General features: G+C 43.6%; 2 protein-coding genes across 2 annotated transcripts in view; one reads left to right on the top strand and one right to left on the bottom strand.

The window, feature by feature from the left end:
• Positions 1 to 344: 344 nt before the first annotated feature.
• On the bottom strand, positions 345 to 2846 carry ccdc177 (coiled-coil domain containing 177; the record flags this gene model as incomplete). Its single annotated transcript, XM_079218199.1, has 1 exon — positions 345 to 2846. The coding sequence occupies one exon, from the start codon at positions 2844 to 2846 to the stop codon at positions 345 to 347; it is 2502 nt and encodes an 833-aa protein (XP_079074325.1).
• An 11703-nt stretch (positions 2847 to 14549) lies between these two features.
• Positions 14550 to 20412, top strand: part of smoc1 (SPARC related modular calcium binding 1) — a 39634-nt gene continuing 33771 nt past the window's right edge. Inside the window, exon 1 of the mRNA XM_079216793.1 lies at positions 14550 to 14658. Within this exon, the coding sequence (XP_079072919.1) occupies positions 14557 to 14658 (102 nt within the window). The 5' untranslated portion in view covers positions 14550 to 14556. The remainder of the gene's footprint in view (positions 14659 to 20412) is intronic.

The following is a 20412-nucleotide window of genomic DNA, read 5'->3' as shown; positions in this document are numbered from 1 at the left end:
GAGGGCAAAGAGAGAGCAGGGGGGTTGTGTGGCTGCATAGAGCGGCTCTCTTCCTCTCGAGTATGAAGTCCACTGTACGTCCCACACAGGCTTCACTGTTCATTTACAACGGAGGATTCAGTCTCATTACATCCACGGTGCAACATTTGGTTTGCTTTGAAAGGATCTATAATTAAAAAATGTCATCAAACAAGCTGATAGGGTGAAGATATGCAAGGAAAGAAATAACACTGAGGGTCTTTATGAGAAGAAGGGTAAAGCCGTTGAGTGATGAGGGCCATGATGAAGGCAGGATTCAAGCACATGACCAGAAGTAAGGGGGTTTCACAGCAGAGCCGTGGGGTTTATTTCTCGTCCAGGCTGGCTTTGAGTAGAGCTTCCAGGGCCATTTTATCAAACGTACGCATGTTGGTCTCCTCCCGCACTTTGTCTCGTACGTGGAAGGAGGCCCGGGCCACGGAGCGAGCGCTCTCCAGCACCGCCCTCTTCTCCTTGAAGATCTGCTCGCTCTTCTCCAGCTTCCTCTCGATGGACTGCAGCAGCTCCAGGCGCCGCTGCTTCTCCTCGCCTTCCACCCGCTGCCGGTTGAGCCTCTGGAGTTTTTCCTTCTCCTGCCGCGTCTGGACGGCCCGCTGGGCCTTCTCTTTGGCCCGCTCCTCGGCCACCAAAGTGGCCTGCTGGCCCCGTTTCTCCGCCTCCTTGGCGCGAGCTTCCAGAAGCTGCTGCTGTTGCTTCTCGCGCTTTCCCGCCGCCTTGCGCGCCTTCTGAATCTGCTTCTCCTCGCGCTTGGCCTTTTCCTTCAGCTCCTGGCCTCGCCGCTCCACTATCTGCTCATAGTTCTCCAGGGAGCGGCTGAGCTTCTCCTCCGCTGCCCTCCTGGCCTCCTCCCTCTCCTCCTGCTCTCTGCGGGCGATCTCCTGGATCAGGGCGGCGTGGCGCCTCTTCTCCGCTTTGTTCAGACCCCTTCTGTCCTCCTGGCTCTGGTGCTCCTTCTCCTGCCTCTTCAGCTCAGCCATGGTGAGCTTCTCCTTCAGCAGCAGCCTCTCCTGCTCCAGCATGGCCGCCCTCTCCTCCTCCAGGGCCTTCAGGTTCTGCTCCTGAAGGGCTTTCTTATGCTTCTCCTCTCGTGCCCCCTGCTGTAACCTCAGCAGGCGACTGCGCTCCTGCTGCTCCGCGAGCTCCCTCCATCGCTCCTCGCTCTCCTCGGCCTGTCGCATCTTGGCAGCCGACGACAGTCGCTCCTGCTGGCTGAGCCGCCGCTGTCGTATCGACACTTGCGTCTGCCACAGCCGCTGGCACTGGAGCACCGCACGCTGCTTCTCGCGGTCCTCCTGCTCTCGCCGGAGCTCATCCATTCGGCGCTCACTGTCCCACTGGAGGTGAGCCACGTAGCGGGTCTGACTCATGATGTCCTCCTCCTGGTATCTGGCGAGCATCAGCGCTGCGATCTTGCGGTCGCGCTCAGACACGGCCTTCAGGCCCCGCCGCCTCACCTCCCTCACGATGCGCTCCACCTTCTGCGTCGTCTGCAGAGAGTGGCTCAGGTCGCCGAGGCTGAGGCTGCGGCCCATCAGGGAGTTGAAGGTGGCCATTGTGCGAGCCCGAGGACTGGAAACTTTAGCCCAGTGATCTCGAGCGCCGTCCCAGCTGTAAGAAGAGGAAGCGCCCGACTCTGAGGAGGTGCATGTCGTAGTAGTAGTTGTAGCTGTGGTGGTGGAGGTGGAGGAGCAGACCGGATCCATCCTCCGCTGTAAGGACTCCACCGAATGGCTTTTTCCCGGCACCTTGGGGTGAAGGCCATGATGTCCGTTGTGCTGAGAGAACGGAGCTCCCGTTACGCCGTTCAGAGGCGTCCCGGAGCTCTGAACGTCCGGCTTCTTCACCGATGATGTCAACGTGGAGTTGGCTCTGGGGAAGGAGGGGGTTTTCGGCGTCGATCTGGGGAACGTGTTGGAAGATTTACCGCCTGATGACTTCATGACCACCGGTGGAGGGCCGGACGAGAGCGGCCGCGTGGCTTTTACTTGTTCGGGCGAATGCCTGGCAGATCCTTGGAAACCACCTCTGGAGGATGGAGTAGAGGTTGTGGAAGCGTTTTTTGAGGACTGAGATTTCGGGGATGTACTTGAGGTTGGGGTTTTAGATGTGGGACCTGACGCTGTGGCTTTAGAGGCTCTATCAGGGGGCGAGCTGGAGGTCACTGGCCCAGATTTAGTTGGCTGAGAGGAGGCTTTGGGCTGCTGCTCCCCAGTAGAGGGTGACGCAGTGCTGCCGGTATTGACGGCCGCCTGCAGGATCCTTCGTTTCTCCTCTCTCACAATCCTCTCCCTCTCCTCCCTGCACTGCCTGAGTTTGCCGTGCCGGTCTCTTTCATAGACCTCGAACAGGCCCGCTGCAACGCGCATGGAGCGGCCGGGAGCCTCCCGGGCGAAGTCCCCCAGCGGGCGGGGCAGGAGCTCCAAGGGTTTGACCCCGCACCGTGCGCACGCCTCCAGAGAGTGAGGGCTCGTCAACACGTAGCGGCTGCCCTCTGCGACCGGCGAGTCAAAGTTGTACAGGTCCAGGTGCAATTTTGGTGACGGGTCCCTGTCGGTCTGAGTCTGTGGCTGCTCCAGTGGGGGCGGGCCTTGAGAGGCTCCGTCTGGCTCCGCCGGGATCGCAGTGTGGCAGGGGCTCGGCTCGGAACTGCCGGAGGGCGGCGTCTCGAACCCGGCGTCCCCTTCATCCTCTGTTGTTGCGCCGTCGGCCTGTTCCGGCAGTCGAAGGTCTTCAGTGGCCACAGCTGGCGTGTTGAGCTGCGGGCCTTTGCACTTGTTCTGCTCCTCGGCCTCCGAGGGGTCGACCATCGTTGGCTGATACTGCAGGTAGAGAAAGAGGGAGGTATTTTATATATTTGATGTGGATAAAATAGTGGGAATATGTTTCAATTAGAGGAGTATAGCATTCAGTCCAGGGCTTAAGAGAGTTGCAGTCTGTGGGGGAGGGTCATAACGCATGTTCAGAGATGCATGCATGCATGAACACATATTCATGCACCGATTTTTTTTACACCAGATGAGACATTTCCCCTTCAGGGAAGTGACATAAGACACAAAAAAACACCAGAGTCCTTTAATAGGGGGTCTATTTTTGGCAGAGTTACTGGGCTGTGGAGAATTTGATTACTCATAGCATTATTTTCACTCTACATCACACAAATCGACCAAGAATACCTTTGGAATCAAACCAGGTCCTGCAACATATTTATATTATTAAACAGTTTATAGAAAAAGCTTGATTTAAAACCAGATCTGGTGATCCAGCTCTGGACAAATCTACTCTGCTCAGCATCATGGACTCACACCTCACAAACAGTCAAGGCCTCGACTTTTCTGTATCAGCTGCACCAGGGATAACATATCTGCACTTAGATTTAAAAAAACAAAACGACTCAGGGTCGAATTATAAAGACAGATTTATTTTTAAGATATGTTTAGCTGCTGTTGGCTGTTGTGTATCAGAACAATATTTCACTAGTTCCCCTGTGGTTTGGTTGCATTTGATGCGGCGTCGCACCACAGAAACACCCACTGACCTGCCAGTTTGTAGAAGGTTTCCTAAACCGGTGCTTTGTTCCCCTTTAATCCGTGCAGTGCCCCTTGCTCCCTGCATAATATCAGGTTTCGGGGAAAAGGCTGCGGCCGTCGACCCAACGATGGAGCTTCACATCGTCGCAACCTCCAGCGACACGACGGACAGACGGGAGGACAGACGGAGCCCTTCACAGCCCGTCGCAGCGGGGGGTGAAATCTGCGCTGCACGAGATTAAAAATGGTTAAAAACTAAAACGTTCACGACAGGTCGGAAAGAATCCCCGAGCCAGCGTCCTCTGATCCTCCCTCTGCAAAGTGCATCCCGTAAACATCCGCGGTCTCCACCTGCTATTCAGCAGCATCCCTCAGTCTCAGCCTCCTTAGCTCCGCCTGCTTCTGACCAATATGCTAAAAAGAATATACTGTCTGCACGCCGCAATTAACCGAGCGCTCATACAGTCTAATGACATGCTTTCACCACGCGACATACGCATTGGCCCAATGGCTCTGTGTGATAGCCTCGAGCACAGTTCCTCCTATAGGCCTGCTTTTTGTTTTCAGTAGTATACTTCCATAGAGGGAACGTGTCTTTATGATCACGTTATTCAGTTTACAAGATTATTCACCGCTTTAATATTTCCATTTAAAGCAATTTGAAAATGCGAGTAAAATATATGATACAAAAGTCGAATCCATCTATAAATAGATGTTTAATCTGTGCAGGCTGGTCGATCAAAAGTCACATCACCGCATGTAACAGCTGCCATCTGCCATCCGCCATCCTGCTTCAGTGTAAAATACAATATGCTGTAACTACCCGTGACAGCCATTAGGGGGCACTGTAATATAATACATTAACGTCGTGATTTTGTCTGCAGACAAAGGAGTCAGCAGCCATTCAGCATCACTACAGTTTAATACAGTTGGAATACATGTTCAGATCCTTTACTTCAGGAAAAAGTATCAATACCAGACATAAAAAGGAAGTAAAAGATATGTATTGATATTTTTTAAAGTAAGCATTTATCATACTTATATGTAAGTTTTTGTATTGCAAATAAAGTTTCTTGTGAGTGTACAATCTACTTATAAAACATGAGGCATTGTTATGTTTTCTACATATAATCTTTGTCTGCAAAGTAACTAATAACTACAGCTGTTAGACAACTGCAGTGGAGGATAAAGTACAATATTTACCTCTATTTTGTAGAAGAGTACAACTTTAAAATAGCTGGAACTCATGAATTGAACAATAGATTTGATCAAATATGACATGCTGTAATGTCTGCATGGAGGTGATCAATGTCTTCACTCCACGCTGCTTACTATTTAACTTATTTTCTTTTTGCTAAATCCCTCAACAGAAAACATTAACGTTTATTGTTCTAGACAAGACACATCTATTAATTTTCAAACTCCTGTGATGAATATTATATTAAAGACACAAACACATCACAGCAGTTAAAGTAGTAAACGTGTACTTGTAAATAGTATGTGTTGAGTGAGTTAAAAAGTAAGTTTCTAAAATACACATTACAAGGTAGTTTTGACAAATACCATACAATAACGAACACATATCTGCTTAAAACTGTAACTTCTCTTATGGACACAATATATATTAATATAGACCTGAGTTTCTATTGTATTTACTTGACAACATTATTATTACCATGTATGCATTAATTAATTATGTATTAATGTAATTCTCTGTCCTCCTTCTTGGACATACCTGCACATTTCTCTAGTCTCAGTGATTCATACATGAATATGACCCACTAACACAAAACACCTACACAATGCGCACAAACACTTACAATAATCCCACTAACAAAAACTAACCAAAATCCTAACCATATTCAAATTGTAACGCGTTGCATACATTTTGGGTTAATGTCTCTATATTTTGCTCCACCTTTGTCTGTGTAGTTTGACACCTGTTTGTACGATGACATGCAGACAACATGTTCACTCATCTGTTTATACAGCAGTCCCCACATGGGTTCCCACAAGCAAATTTCTTAAAGTCTAAATACTGTTTATATTTCCTATTGAACCATTCTGATTCTCTACATGATGAAAAGTCACAAACTCAAACTTTAGTGGTTTCTACATTATTAGGTGACAGGATTTCAGCGGTATGAAGCTTCCAGAGGACTAAGACCTCATCGCTGTCCCTCTACGTACGTGATAATCACTTCTTTAATGAAAAAGTATACACAAACATGTGTTGTGCTACTTAATTGAGGTGAAAGGTCAGGGTCACAGACGGGCAGAAAACAACAGAGCTGGGGAGAATTCACCTTCATGAGTAGAGTTGGTGCTCTGATATATATTTAAACTTTATCAAATATAGGTGGCCTTGTTATCTCCACCAGGAGAGTATGCATTTGCCTGTGTGCGTGACTGTCTGTCCACAGCTAATCTCGCATAGTGCTGGACCATCAGCCCAATTTCTTTTGTGCTATCTGATGTTTTTGTTTTCTGCCGACTACCTCACTACTCTGAATGGCGGTGGGCCGCAAGTGATCATACATACATTTCATTTAGCTGACGCTTTTATCCAAAGCGACTTACATTTTTGCTCCATACACCGAGCAATTCAAAGGTTAAGTGTCTTGCTCAAGGACACATTGACATGGACTAGCGGAGCCGGGAATCAAACCACTGATCCTCTGATTTAAAGTCAGGCATGCTAACCACTGAGCCACAGCCGTTGTTCAACAACTGCTTTAGTTTGGATTCTTGTTTCCGCTACGGATGACAGTTTATTCCTCTCTTGATTTAACACACATGAATATACGTATAACTATTGCTTTATTTATAAATTTAACTGAGACTATAACGGAGCCCGTCTTCTGTTGTCGTTAGGAGGAGAGTTGGTGCGCAGCCAGTGAGGAGTCCTCCGGTGTATTTAGCTAACAGCGCTAACAGCCAATGGGGCTAAACACGCAACAGGACTGACGATTTCTGTTCAGAGGGAGCGTTAAAAGTCAACATGGAGCGTCATACGGTGAGCCGGTGACGAGAGCTGCATAAATTAAAAGGAGAGCGTTTTTGTTGAGACCCGATACGCTCGCAGTCTAAACGGGTCGTTTGTATTCGTTCAATCTGACCGTACAGCTGTGGTTGTTGCAGAAACACCTGGTGGACATCGGCGCTCTACTGAGCTGAGATAGAGATCTATTTTTCAAGAGCGTTTAAATAAACACACACTTCTACATCTACTAGTACTACTACGAGTACAGCTTCTACTACTACCACGACTACTCTGGATGAAGCTATTATTAGCAATAGAGTTGGTAGCAGTACTTATACAACTATTGTTCTAGCCGGTACTACAAGTGGTAGAAGAAGTCAAACATAACGGTTATTGTCTGGTCCGGTCCAGTTGGAGCAGTTGAACCAGGATTAGATAACTCAGAGTGAACATCACAGTGATGATGACCCACTAAACTCCTGACCGGTGTGGGGAACAGTGCGAGTTTAATTGGCCCCGCCCGTGAGCCGTATCAGGAGGAGAGCGGGTAACAAGTGACAACAGGGAACGTGCTGGCTGGCTTGTTAACCGGGGGCATGGGGTCTGGGATGGGGGCCAAGGGGGAGCGGGGCATGGTGTGGTCGCTGCACAGTTCACTGGTGCGGGGGTATGCTCGACAGAATTTTTTGGTGTTTTTGTTTTTGGTAGGGCATGCTCCCCACCACCAAAGCTGGACTGGGGGGTTCATCGAGAGGTGAGCTGCTCTGTGCAGTCATGGAGACCACTGCAATGCCCCGGCTGGTGGTGAGGGCCTTGAGTGTTGCCTTGTATGCTGGTTTTGTAGTGGGAACCAGTCTCGAGGTGCCAAAACCTTCTGAGTAGGAGTATATTTTAAAGTATAACATGTGAACAGGGGTTTGATATGTGATACTCAGGAATGTAAGTACCTTTACAAAATATGCAGTTTATTTGACAGATAATAGTTGTACTTCAATAATTAAAAAAATAATCATAAACCATATTCACACACTAAATATATTTTAAGTTAAATTATAAATGCTTTAAATGACATAAATCCGACTCACCTTATTGTTGACCCTGATGGTGCAGCAAACAACATATTACAGAGTAAACTGTGATGAAACTATTAAGTTAACAGTTTACTTAACTTCTACTTTACTGTGTTATAAACAGGACTGTAATAATAGAATATACATTATTCTGAAATGGGCCATTCTGCATGAGTACTTTTCTTTTGTACTTTAAGTATATTTTTAAGCCATTACTTTAGTATATTTTACTACATTTTGAATGCATGACGAAGAGTATTTCTACATTGTGGTATTGCTGCTTCTACTAAAGAAAGGATTTGACTAAATACATGTGCTGTTAAAAGAAAACCTGATGACTAGAGACAGCGTAATAGATGATTTAAGTGTAATAAAGTTGACTTCTTAGTAAATAAGTCTGTCTGCTAATGCACGTGAACATTGTGTACGAGTACACACTGATTCATCAGCTCTCCTAGTCTGGAAATTCTGCAGGAGTACTGGGAGATCTTGCAGCAAATGATTGATTAAGAGGTCTTGTGTTAGACTAACAAAGTGAAGGCAGAATCAGTGCAGTTAAGAGGATCTATGTGCCGTTCACTCCACTGAAGGAGGCCTATTTTTACACAGAGGCAACAAATGAATCCAGCCAAGAGATTACAGACGGACAGAAACTCTGGGAACTTGGGCTATAACCACTTTTGGCTACATGACTCAACAGCGTCAGCTGAGATGAATTCACCCATTTAATTTCCCTTCATGAGGCGGATCTGATTTTCAGCTCTACATGTGTTCTGAACTTTGACAAGTGCAAATAAAGACATGGCAAACTCTTTTACAGACCTGGAAATAAAGAGGATATGGTCGGTCTCCACCTCTCCAGAGGGCTACTGATTTTCCACATTATTATATTTTACTACTAATGTAGCGGAGCGTGCCAAGAGGACACCGTAGGGATGTTCGCCCAGAGAGAAACACTTTTACAGAGTGAATGATGCTCTTCTGACAAGTTTAGTGACGATGCAATCGGGTCAGACCAAGTTGCATGCCACTTCTTACATTAGCAAACTGTTTCTGCTATTTTTCTGCTAAGACAGAAAAATGTGAATAATATAATATATATAACTTATAATATGTGAGTATTTATGTAGGTTTCTGCCAAACCAGAGCTAGAGAACAGCTGCAAGTTTGTTTCAATCAATTATCCATAGAAATAAAAATAAATCCTCAGAATTGATTGATCTAGAAATCGTTGCAGCAAATTACTGGGGTAAAACTATAGTATAAATTAAGTTTTCTCATATTTTCTTTATGTAACGGCTTTCCCATCCTGCAGAGAAAAACATCTTTCAATCATAAGTCTGGTCATGTGTAAATATATAGATTTTTGAACAAAACAGTATTGTATTTTCAGTAAATGTATTTATTATGAATGTTCAACTGCACTGCGCCCTGTTTATAGGTTACGCAAACAATTAGTTGATGTTAATTAATTGGAAGGTCACCAATTTCACTCTTTTTTTTCCATGTAACTGCTTCAAAATTAGAAAAGTACCTTCCAGGAAACTTCCCAGGGAACTATGGACCAATCAGACATGGTGTTACTGTATTACCATTAAGTCTAACCCTATTAATTAATATCTGTGCTGCAAAACAAAACATGTGAGCAGGTCAGTCAGAGGTACCAGATGAACACTAAAAATGCTGATGCTGCATGTGTTCTCAACAATCCCGTCTTTTCACTCGTTGCCCTGCAGGAACTCATTGGTCCTGTGAAGACCAAGACCTCTGGTTGCCCCCAGTTCACATTTCCAGCCTTGGTTTGCAAACAGAAAAAGGACATGTTTTCTGGACAGTTTCAACAACTCTCCCCTTTGACCCTTCGCTTTCTCCAGCCACCAGGCACCCCACCCCCTACCCCCCTCCACTCTGCCTTCTGTGGGTACAGGGGTCCCATGCGGGGTGTGAAATAGTCCCCCTCCTCAGTGGAAGGGGAAAAGGTCCCCCGAGACGGAGCTGTTAATTCAATCAGAAGAGCGGTATGCTCAATTAGGCATCCATAAGGGCTCTGGATGGGTCTGGGGGCCCTGTGGAGGGCAGGCAGCCCAGTCCCCACGAGGTATTAATTGTGGATGACAGTGTGTAAACAGAGGGGTGAATAGACAGCGCAGGTGCGGGACACCCAGGTCCAGACTCAATAGCTCTTTTCACACCCTTTGCACTCTGTTGCCATTTTTTCTTTCGTTCTCTCACTGCTTAAAAATCCCTTGCATCTCTGATTAATGTCACAGATAATTTGTCTTTATGGGCTTATTTATTTGTTTACTGTAAGTTTCCGTCACTAGGCATGCTGCTGCATCAGCCTCAGTGTGTGTGTGTTTGTGTGTTTATGTGCGAGTGTGTGTTTGTGTGTGTGCGTGTGTGTGTGTGTGTGTGTGTGTGTGTGTGTGTGTTGTGTGTTTATGTGCGAGTGTGTGTTTGAAGAGGGTAATAAGAGGCCAGGTTGCTGCTGTCCAGAACTGTTGGCCAGCCAAGGGCTATCTGCGGCTCCTCGTTTTCAGGAGCTAATGAAAATTGCGGCCAGTACATGTAAAATATGTGGAATTTATGAAATGAAATCCAGATGACACTTTAAAAAGGAGTGGGCTTTCTATCTGACCTGCGATTTTTCCACAGCACCCCCGTCCCTCTGCCTGTCTTTCATTCAGCGCTCATGTTTGACAACATTAACTTTACTAGGGCCCCATTCAGAGTGTTATTATTTATATTATATTCCTGGATTATTGATGCATTCATTGAGTTAAAGCTGCTGACAGTGAAGATATACCTTAGGTAGTTAAATAAATAACATATTTTACAAACTTTGCATGTAAAAACTACTATATTTTAAAACGTATAGGTCTCAGATGTGGGGAACACCTACAATGTTTCACTCTGAAATGTAAAGGAGTAGAAGTAGAAAGTCACATAGCATGAAGTACAAGTACTTCAATACTGAACGACTCCGGTGGTCAAAGACGTATTATAAGAAGTATTAGTATGCTGTAGTAAGTAAGTAAATAACACAAGGACAATTTTGAATAGTATTACTATGTGGACATACAGTACTCTCTGTCAGGGTTGGAAGAAGTTATCAGATTCCTTACTTATATAGAAGAAGCAATACCACAGAGTAAATATATTCAGTTATAAGTAAAATTCCTGTATTCAGAAGTGAAACCAGTATTATCAATATTTATATTTTATTTATGCTTTAGAATGTTGAATATCAATAATTCAATAATACATTTCCCATAAATGAAAATTACAGATGTCAAATTAAGGTAGTGAGGTCAAAACAGAATTACAAATATTTAAGAATTGTTCTTAAGCACAGGACTTTAGTGAATGTATTTTGTTACTTTCCATCGTGGTTTAATTCAAAGTTTTATATCAAAGAATTTATTATACTGTATGTATACGTCAAAAATGTAGTGAAGTATTTTATAAATACAGATGTAGTAAACTAAAAAGTACAATACAAATACAAGTCTGCTGTTACTTCTACTGTCTACAAAGTGCAGCAGATAATATGTTAAAGAGATGAAATGGTTGAATTGTAAAATGCATCAACAATGAGAAGCTACAAAAAGAAAATCTATAGCTTTTACTTTGAAAAGTTGCTTTTGTTCACATCATACAAAAGTGAGAATAACTGTAAAATATAATGAGACAACTAAGTTACATCTTTTACCCACAACATTCAGCATGCCACGTCTGAACTGTGAGTGTGTCCAACTCTTCGTACATGTGACATCACGGTGAACATCTGTGCGCCCCCTCTCCCTCGCCTCCCCTCCCCGGCCGTCAGATCTCTGGGTGGCCTCTGTCCTGCTCCGTCTGTTTCTGTGTCTACAGACACCTGCTAATTTTTGGCCGTATGTAGTTGGTTTAAGCCGGCGGTGGGACAGCGGCTGGTGGGCAACTGCAGTAATTGGGAAATGCATTTCCTTTCAGCGTGCCCATTCATTCCTTTTTTTGTTTTTGTTGTCAGAGGTTTTCTTTCATGCTTGGCCAAATGACAACAGAATTAAAGTGTTAGAGCCATGCTTTCCCTACAACAGCTTTATACCCCAGAAAACCTTGTCTTCTTTGTTAGGAAGGGGAAGGGGCTGAAGCGAGAGGGAAGAGCAGATATAAACTGATCTCGTTAACATTCCAAGAGACACTCCTGTCCTCCCCCCACCCTCCTCTCTACTCCTCATCCTCACCTCCCACAGCATTTCTCCACTCACACCAGGTCATGAGTGGACCGGCTGGCACCGAGCAGAGAGGAAGGAGGGGAAGATGAAGCCGCACCAGAGTGAAGCGCATCAACCTCTCACAGCTCTGATAACGATACCACACGGGCGCTTTGCAGAGTCTCTGCGGTGGTCCGATAAGCAAGAATTCAGATAATTCACTGTCCCCAGTTCTTTTAGAGCTCTATTTTTCCTCTCCTTTATGTCCAACCTCCTTTTTTCTTCCCTCGCATTTGGCCTGACCCTCTTCACAAATTCTCTCCATCCTCTCTGAGAAAATAGCCCTTTGCTGAAACCGCCCGGTGCTCACAGAAATCATTAATGCTGACCCTAATTGTGCCAATTCCAGCAGCTCAATAGCTCTAATTACAAGGTTCTTCACTGGGGCACTCAAAAAGCCGCTGAACTGTCATCGCCAACAATTAAAAAATATCTATAGGGACAAAGACTGAGGGAAGGGGATTTGAGAGGGGGGTTACCCATTCCAGGGAAGGGTGACCGGATGGCCCTTTTCAGCTCTTAAAAGCCTCGTTTCTGTGGATTGAACTGGAGCTGGACACCTGCACTCAACACTCTGCTTCCCTCGCTCGCCCTCTTCGGTCTCTCCTCCTTTTTAACTCGCTCTCAATGGGCCACACAACTCATCTGAAAGAGAAAAGATGGAGAAAAAGAGAGAGAGAGAGAGAGAGCGCAGAGAGAAAGAAGACATGGGTGCGAGAAGGTTGAGAGTTTGTAGAACGACTACAGTGTGGAGACACTTTTATGAGCCCATTTAGTGAGTTTTCCCAGTCAGGATGCAGACAGTGATGCAATATGATCAGTCGTGGAGAAGTATTCAGATACTTTACTTATGTAAAAGTACCAATACTGCAATATAAAAATACTAAATTTCAAGTAAAAGTTTGAAATCGAAAATGTCACTTCAGTAAAAGCGGAAAGTATTATTAGTAAAAATAAACTTGAAGGAACAACATTCAAAGAAAATTCGTCATTTATCAGTGTCTTTTATAAATGGCAGCTTAGTATTGGATAATAATGATACTAATATTGATACATTCATGTGTAATTATAATTTAACTGCTGTAACTATCTTACATTATATTGGTTAGTTTACTAAACTATATATCATCATGGGATTGACATGTAAAATCTGAATCAGGAATCCAACTGGAAAGTAAATTCAGTTAGTGAAGTAAAAGGTTAAAATATTTCTCCCTGAAATTTAGTACAAATACATTATATTTTCTAGTATAGTAAAAAGACAAATGTATTCATTGTACATTTAATTATTACATACATTTGTTTGATTGCAATATACACTCAGTTGCCACTTTATTGGGTACATCTGTCAAATATAATGCAATCCACTATACCAGCTGAGCCATACATTCTATATTCACTTTTCATTGACATTGTCAGAAGTCTATAGAACATATAGAACAGTATGTTTTTTGGTTGAAGTTGTCATTTACGGTAGTGTTAAACTTTTACTGGACTGCATAATATTGAGAAGGGTTGCTGCAGTCTAATAAACATCACCAATACGATCTCAGAGGTTAGCATCGTATATAATTGAGTTGACAACTCTCGGAAAGTTTCACAGAAACTGAGTACTTTGTCCAAAGTATTGGTGGCAGAACGGTTGTACTGTTGCATTAGATTGTGGGCCAGCAAGTGCATATTTATTTTGGCATTTTTTATCTGCAAACACATTTATTCTAGTTATATTAAGCATGAATTTAGGCAATTATTACTGCTGCTTTTGTCTATAGCGATCAGCCACCATACTCTTCCAAACAATGAGGTTAACTCTTTAAAACAAGTTAAATCACAAACTATAATTAGGGGTTTAGTGTCACAAAAAGCAGTTTTTGCCCAATCAACCTCTGTATCCCCATCCTCGCATCCACACACACACACACACACACACACACACACACACACACACACACACACACACACACACACACACACACACACACACACACACACACACACACACACACACACACACACACCCTGCGGTGCTTGTGACAGCTATTGACTTTACTCAATAGATGTTTTCTATTGTAACCCAAGTACAGGCTAAATGTCAGGCAGCAGGATACTCGGCTATTATAGAGCATTATATGTCTCTGAATGGGAAGGAGAACCTCAAATGTGACTTCACAATCGCTCGGCCATTGTTGCTGCTCTCAAAGACTGACGGTAATACACTGAGTGTCCCTGCAGCTGCTGCGTCTACGGACCGACCGACTGCAGCAGCCCTTTCTCCTCCGTGGAGAGTTCGTCTTGGACCAGTTTAGAGGTGGGCGTGGCTTTGCGACGCCATCCCTCGCCGCTATTGGACGGCCGCGGCTGTCAGTCAGCGCCGCTTCTCCCTCCTCCGCGTTTTAAATGAAACCGCAATGGAGACAAGCACGACTCAACCTGTGGAAGCCGCCCAGCGATGAACAGCTGATCCTCCCGCAAGTGGATAAAAAAGAAAAGAAAAAGAAAACCTCGTCCACCATGGTCATGATTTCTCATCCCACGCGCGGCACTATGTGATGAGTTATTGTTGAAGTAGACAAAAGGGAAACAACTAGAAGGAGAGTGTGTTTTTTCTTTGGATCTGTTGATCATCAGTGTGACAGACGGACACACACAGACAACCCGCCGCCCACCGACCATCAACTATGTTATTGTCACGTTTGCTTCTCTTCACCTTTGGTCGCGCGCTGGCGCCGCTGCTCCTCTGCTACCTGCCGCAGGTCTCCGCTCAAAAGCCTGGCTCGCGGGTGAGTTCATACCTGAGTGTCTCTTCAACCTTCTATTGTCCGGTAAAAAAGGGGCATGCCGAAACAATGTGCGCCAATATTGCAAATATAACGCGTAGTTGATAAGATTATACTTTAATGGTTCACCTTCCAGGGAAAAATGCACGAACTGTGATCGTGCTCTCCTGATTTAAAAAAAGAAAAGAAAAGTATATTCACTGGAATTCAAGCAAACCGCAGGCGTTTAAAATGTAATCTTGGTGCGAGATTTTCATCTATAGAATATGCATGTTATTAGAAGGTGTATTAGGCAATTCACGTGAGACTATTCATAACTGTGTTTCTGTGCAGACCAGGTGAAAAACGAAGGGAATCAATAAAGTCAATAATTCAAGGACTTTTTGAAACTGACCGAAATGTCATGTTTTGGAGGATTATTATATATTAAACACCATTAATTAATGATGATCTGGACAGGTAAATAAAGCCTGCAACTGCAATAACTTATGAATGATAAGTAATGTTTACAATGCAGCTTTTTAACCAACATTCAAGACCTTTCAAGGCCTAGATGTAGTATTTATTTTTGGAACAAATTTTTAAGTGTAAGTCATAAACTGCCTCACTCTGCCAGAAAACAACATTTTGGCAGCAATTTGGAGACTTGTTCTCTCTGTTGGTCATTAGAGGAATAAACTATAGCCCTGATCTCTGTGTTTAAAGTACTGCAATCAGAGTCTAACACTCTGTTTTTACTCTCTCTCTCATTATTATTTTTACATTTTTTTTTAAAGAAATGCCTGTGGCACTGCCCAGACAAAGAGGGAAACAAGTGATGGAGAACAGCATCGTTTCAGTTGACAGATGCAGTGTAATATTTGCGGTTAGAGGAGTGGGGGAATATGTAAGCTCACATATTGGATCTATTTCACGATGCCTTTGAACCCCTCCCTCCCTTCCTGCACAAGACGCAGTGGTCAAGACGGCTCTGTGGAAAGAGTCGTAGTGAATTATACTTTCCGAAATCACTTCTTTGCTACCCACTAGATAATTGTTTTCCTGCTGCTCAAATAATTACAATAATCAGAGTGGAGTGACTGGTTTTACGGTCACACAAGTGAGTTTGGAGTTTGCTGTATTGAGTCTGATTCAGGTGACATATCTTTTGTTAGCCTCATGGGATAATGCAACACGTGCAGGACGTTTAGGGAATCAGAAGAAAGGTCTATCAAATTTCTCTGCGATTGGCAATCTATCTGAAGTGAATTTTTCCAAAACCGCTTCTTCTTTCATCCCGTTAAAACGTTAGTGAAAAGGATTTCAGGCTCCTCAGCAGGTCGAGAAACTTTTCAAAACCACTGGGAAAAAAAAACAAAGTAGAGGTTGACGTCAATTTGAAAATTAGGCGGCTTCGTACCCCTTGAAAAAGAAAAAGAAAATACTGAAAAAAAATGCTGTGTTCGGTGAACAATCGTAAATGGTAAATGGACTACTTGTATAGCGCTTTTCTAGTCTTCGGACCACTCAAAGCGCTTTGACACTACATGACCTCATTCACCCATTCACCCACTGGAGATAGCATCTCTATCAACTTTATCCCCATAAAACACTCTCTCCGCATCCACTTCATCCTCCTCCTGGTTCAATCAGTCACACTCGGCCTGCTGCACAACCCCACTCACACTACAGCAGACACGTTTAACATTGCTCACAGCTGCTGTAATACCATAATTCCCTACCCCTTGCCACGTTGGTATCAGGGGGCGACAGCCTGGGCTAACTGCCCCGCACAGCTCCGCTTCTTCACCGTTTCCCCGGAGGCTCAATGATGCAAGAAGTGCAAACGTCTAACACAAGTGATTGGCACTTTGAGACTTTTTCCTTGTGGTCGTCGTTGTTAGCACAGTTCAGAAAGTCTGTCTCACCCACTCGGTCCTCATTTTTTACAGTCTTTTTGCAGATCTTCATGATTTTCTGATCCTTAGTACTGGGAATGATCTCTCTAACAAGACAGGTGGGGTGCGGGGGCAGGCAGGCAAAGTCTTGTTTCCTCCAAATGGTTTTTAACTTGAAGAAATCCGTTTCCCAAGGGGGGTGGGGGGGGGTGTAATCAGGAATTAAGCCTTACAAATGAGGAAACCATCCACTCTTACCCGTCTATCCTTAATCCCCTTCATCAAATCAACCTAGCGCCGTGGATGGGATGCGATGAGCCATCGACCCGCATACTTTGGTGACGGCATCAGTGAAGACTCATAAACTCATTGAAAAATAAAACATAAACAGGCCGGCCCGAGCGGTGACGCAGCCAAGAGTACATACCTTCAGCTTGGGAAAGTACAGCCCCAGTTCAAAAGCAGGAGCGCCTTTTTATTGGTGTGAGGGAGATCACAGTGCAGGTGTGAGTGGTCTCTGCGTGTGTGTGTGTGTGTGTGTGTGTGTGTGTGTGTATGTGTGTGTGTTGATGCATGCAGTGTATTGGTGCAGGTGCCTGTGTGTTCAGCCAATGACTTCACAATGCTGACAGTGCTCAAAGGAATGGAAGTCAGAAATGGGACTAATATAAAAAACAGCAGATATATTAACAGACTTTTGGATATTTAAATGTCAAATCCCCCCCCTACCCCGCCCCCCCAAAAAATTGTTATTGTGGTGTGTCACACATATCTAGAGAATTTCAATAAGCTAATTATTTTCAATGATGTGGAGAAACCATACAAGAGAAAAGAATTGCAGAAAAGCACCGCTCATATAACTTGAGTTTTCTCTGATACTTAAAAGAAAACGGCAAGAGCACAGAGTTCACATCTGTTATGTCAATGGGCATTTTGGGAAATGAAGAAATCAGGAACTGAAGATGAAGCAGATTAAGAGAAAGTGGGTAGTGCCAAGGCAAATAGAAATACAATGTTGTTGTTTTTTAAATATATATAATGTGTTGACATTTTTTCAGTTGAGATGCTATGAAAAAGTATCCAGTTGTGCCTTTCCTTATTATTATTGGGCTTATGAACGTTGTCTGTAACAGATTGGAGATTTTATATTTATATGAAGTACGTATGCACATAGAAGGTAAATATAAAACTTTATATTGGGTTTTGAGTTGGAGCATATGTGTGTCTTATTAAGTGGAAGGATGCCTATGTTTAGTGGAAGTGTTACCTGTAGCAAATAGTCCCCATTAAATGGGACAGAGTGAGAAGTTTGTCCCCGAACAATCAAACCACTGAGCTGCATAAAGAAGAGCTGTTGGCCATAATCACGCAGATGTGCAGTACACATTTCCCCATTTAGTCTTTATGGGGAAAAAACATTCTTGGCAAAGCGATAAGGTCATAGTTTGGCATCACCGTCTTCCGTGAAGAGTCATGAAATACAAACCTTTCAGATCAAACTTTACCCCGACTTTCCGTTCAGCAGCAGTTTCTGATTAGGCACTTAAAGGAAACATCCCTAAAAACTGGTATTGGTGACGAAGCTTGTGGTTTTGGGTTCTTTTGTAGTTTGGTGGTGTGATTTCAAATACGGACACAACAGCATACATATGCATGATTTTCTGTTCTTAGAACCTCACTGTTCTAACTTAGAATGGTGTTTTTTAATAGATGATGGATTCTTCCTGAATCTTGTGGGGATTATTGTGCATACATTTGTCTTAAAGAGACAGTGTGTAGGATTTGGGAACATCTAGCGGTGCGGTTATGCAACCAACTGAATACCCCTCAGCTCACTCCAATCTCCCACGTCCAAGAAACAAAGGATCATTTATCATACATCACTAACAATATGGCTATTCCAGAGTCAAGGATTCGGCCTACATTTATTAACCTTAGCACTTATATAGAATTGTATCACTATCAGAGGCTAGAATTATTTTGAATTTATGAACAATTCTCTAAAAATCAGCTGTCTCCCTCTCCCTGTGACTGTCCTTCAATGTCCCATCATTTCTCTTCTGTCTGTGAATTGCTGGAATGCGGAAAATGAAATTAGGACCAAAAGTTTTATTTACTATATTTTGACAGATAAATAGACCTTGAACAAAATTATATCAATGAGTAAAAAAATCTAAAATTTGACAATCTGTTGACTATTGGCAAGACTTGACTAATCAGATTCCCCTAAAACTCACTGTTTTTGGTTAACCCCTCACTTTTCATCTGCTCAACCAGCGACCAATCAAATTGCTTGCATATGTCGATTCCCCTCCGACTGCATAATCAGCGAATGAATTTCATGCTCAATTTCGGGTGTCTAATCAGTGTAATGAAACGCAGTCGACGTCCAGCTCTGTGATTTCAGCCCAGTGAGCTTCACGCACGGATCATCGCAACTTCCCTCAGCATTTCCCCCCCTGCAGATCCTCCTGATAGTTGTGGTTTGTGCGTTTTGCTTTTACACAACTAACCCCATCCACTATGGGAACTTGCTCTACGTAAATTTGGTGTGTCGGCGACATGCACCAGCTCTTGTTTGAGAGGAAGGGTGCCTGTTAAAAGAGTTACATCTCTCTGTAATCTCTCAGATTATCAAGAAGGCAGAAACACTTCCTTTTTATCTCTCAAACTAGCTCAGCAGATTAGACTCTTCTCCCACACAAATGTAATCGTTTCGTTTGATATGAGCGAGTGTGTGGTCTCAGTATGCAATGGTGGTGAAATCTATTGAAATATGTGATGGACACACACACACACACACACACACACACACACACACACACACACACACACACACACACACACACACACACACACACACACACACACACACACACACACAGCCTGGGAACAGCAGACAGCTGACTGTTCTGTAGCCAGGATGGAGCATTAGTGACAAACAAGGAATGCTGTTAATCAGATTTAGAGTCATTTCCGAAAAGAAGGAACCCTCTGCCCCTTCACTCCCACCTTCACTTTGATAGCTTTATACCACTTTAAAAAGAAATATAAGGAAGTCATCCTTCTCATTTATATCCTAATTAATCTCCTGAACATCATCTAAAAAGGAAATCGGATTTCATAACCATAGCAAGACATTAAAGCTGATAAAATGAAAACAATAAATCAAATCCATGTGTAATGTAATCTAATAATGCCTGTAGTGTTAAACCCACACATACTTTGTTGATACCCAACACAGGGTTTTAATGTCTTTCAGCATATTGCTTTGCTTTTTCAGATCCGCAACTTGACTGTTTTGGTTCAGTCTCACTGCTCATCAATGTTGTTTCCAGGTGCAACAGCTGGATGCTATCTGCTCAGCAACTAGCGGGTGAACATAGTGGAGCATTTACCAGTTTAAGAGTCAGATATTTCCCTCAGGAGTTGGTGGAGACCAAAAACAGAGCTAAAAGAGAGTGAATATAAAACGGTGGAGGACCGCATTTGACTATGTTAATGTGGTCGAAATCATCAATGAAACTCGTGCCAATGGATTTTCAAATTGCCACATAGACTAAAAAACAGAGATTGAATAGTTGTATTAAACAGCCAATTGTATTTCAGTACAAGAAGACGACAACCAGTATTCATGTTTGGATGATTTCATGAAATTAACTATGAAAAACCACAGATATCCCTGTAATGCTGCCTTTAGGAGTGTGGATAACTCAGATTCAGCCTAGTGGGAGAGATGAAAGAAAAAAAAATACTTTGCTCAAACTTGACTTTGCTCAAACTTGACCTGCTGACATTATGGATTAAACGAAATGGTGGAATAGAGACCAACACTTTGAAGTGTTGAGCACAAGCCCTCCACGACTGCTGCGAGTAGTGC

The sequence above is a fragment of the Taurulus bubalis genome, assembly GCF_910589615.1.
Source record: "Taurulus bubalis genome assembly, chromosome: 1".
NCBI classification, from domain to species: Eukaryota; Metazoa; Chordata; class Actinopteri; order Perciformes; family Cottidae; genus Taurulus; species Taurulus bubalis.
Note: the sequence above shows the minus strand (reverse complement) of the source record. Positions and strands in the feature narration are given on the sequence as shown.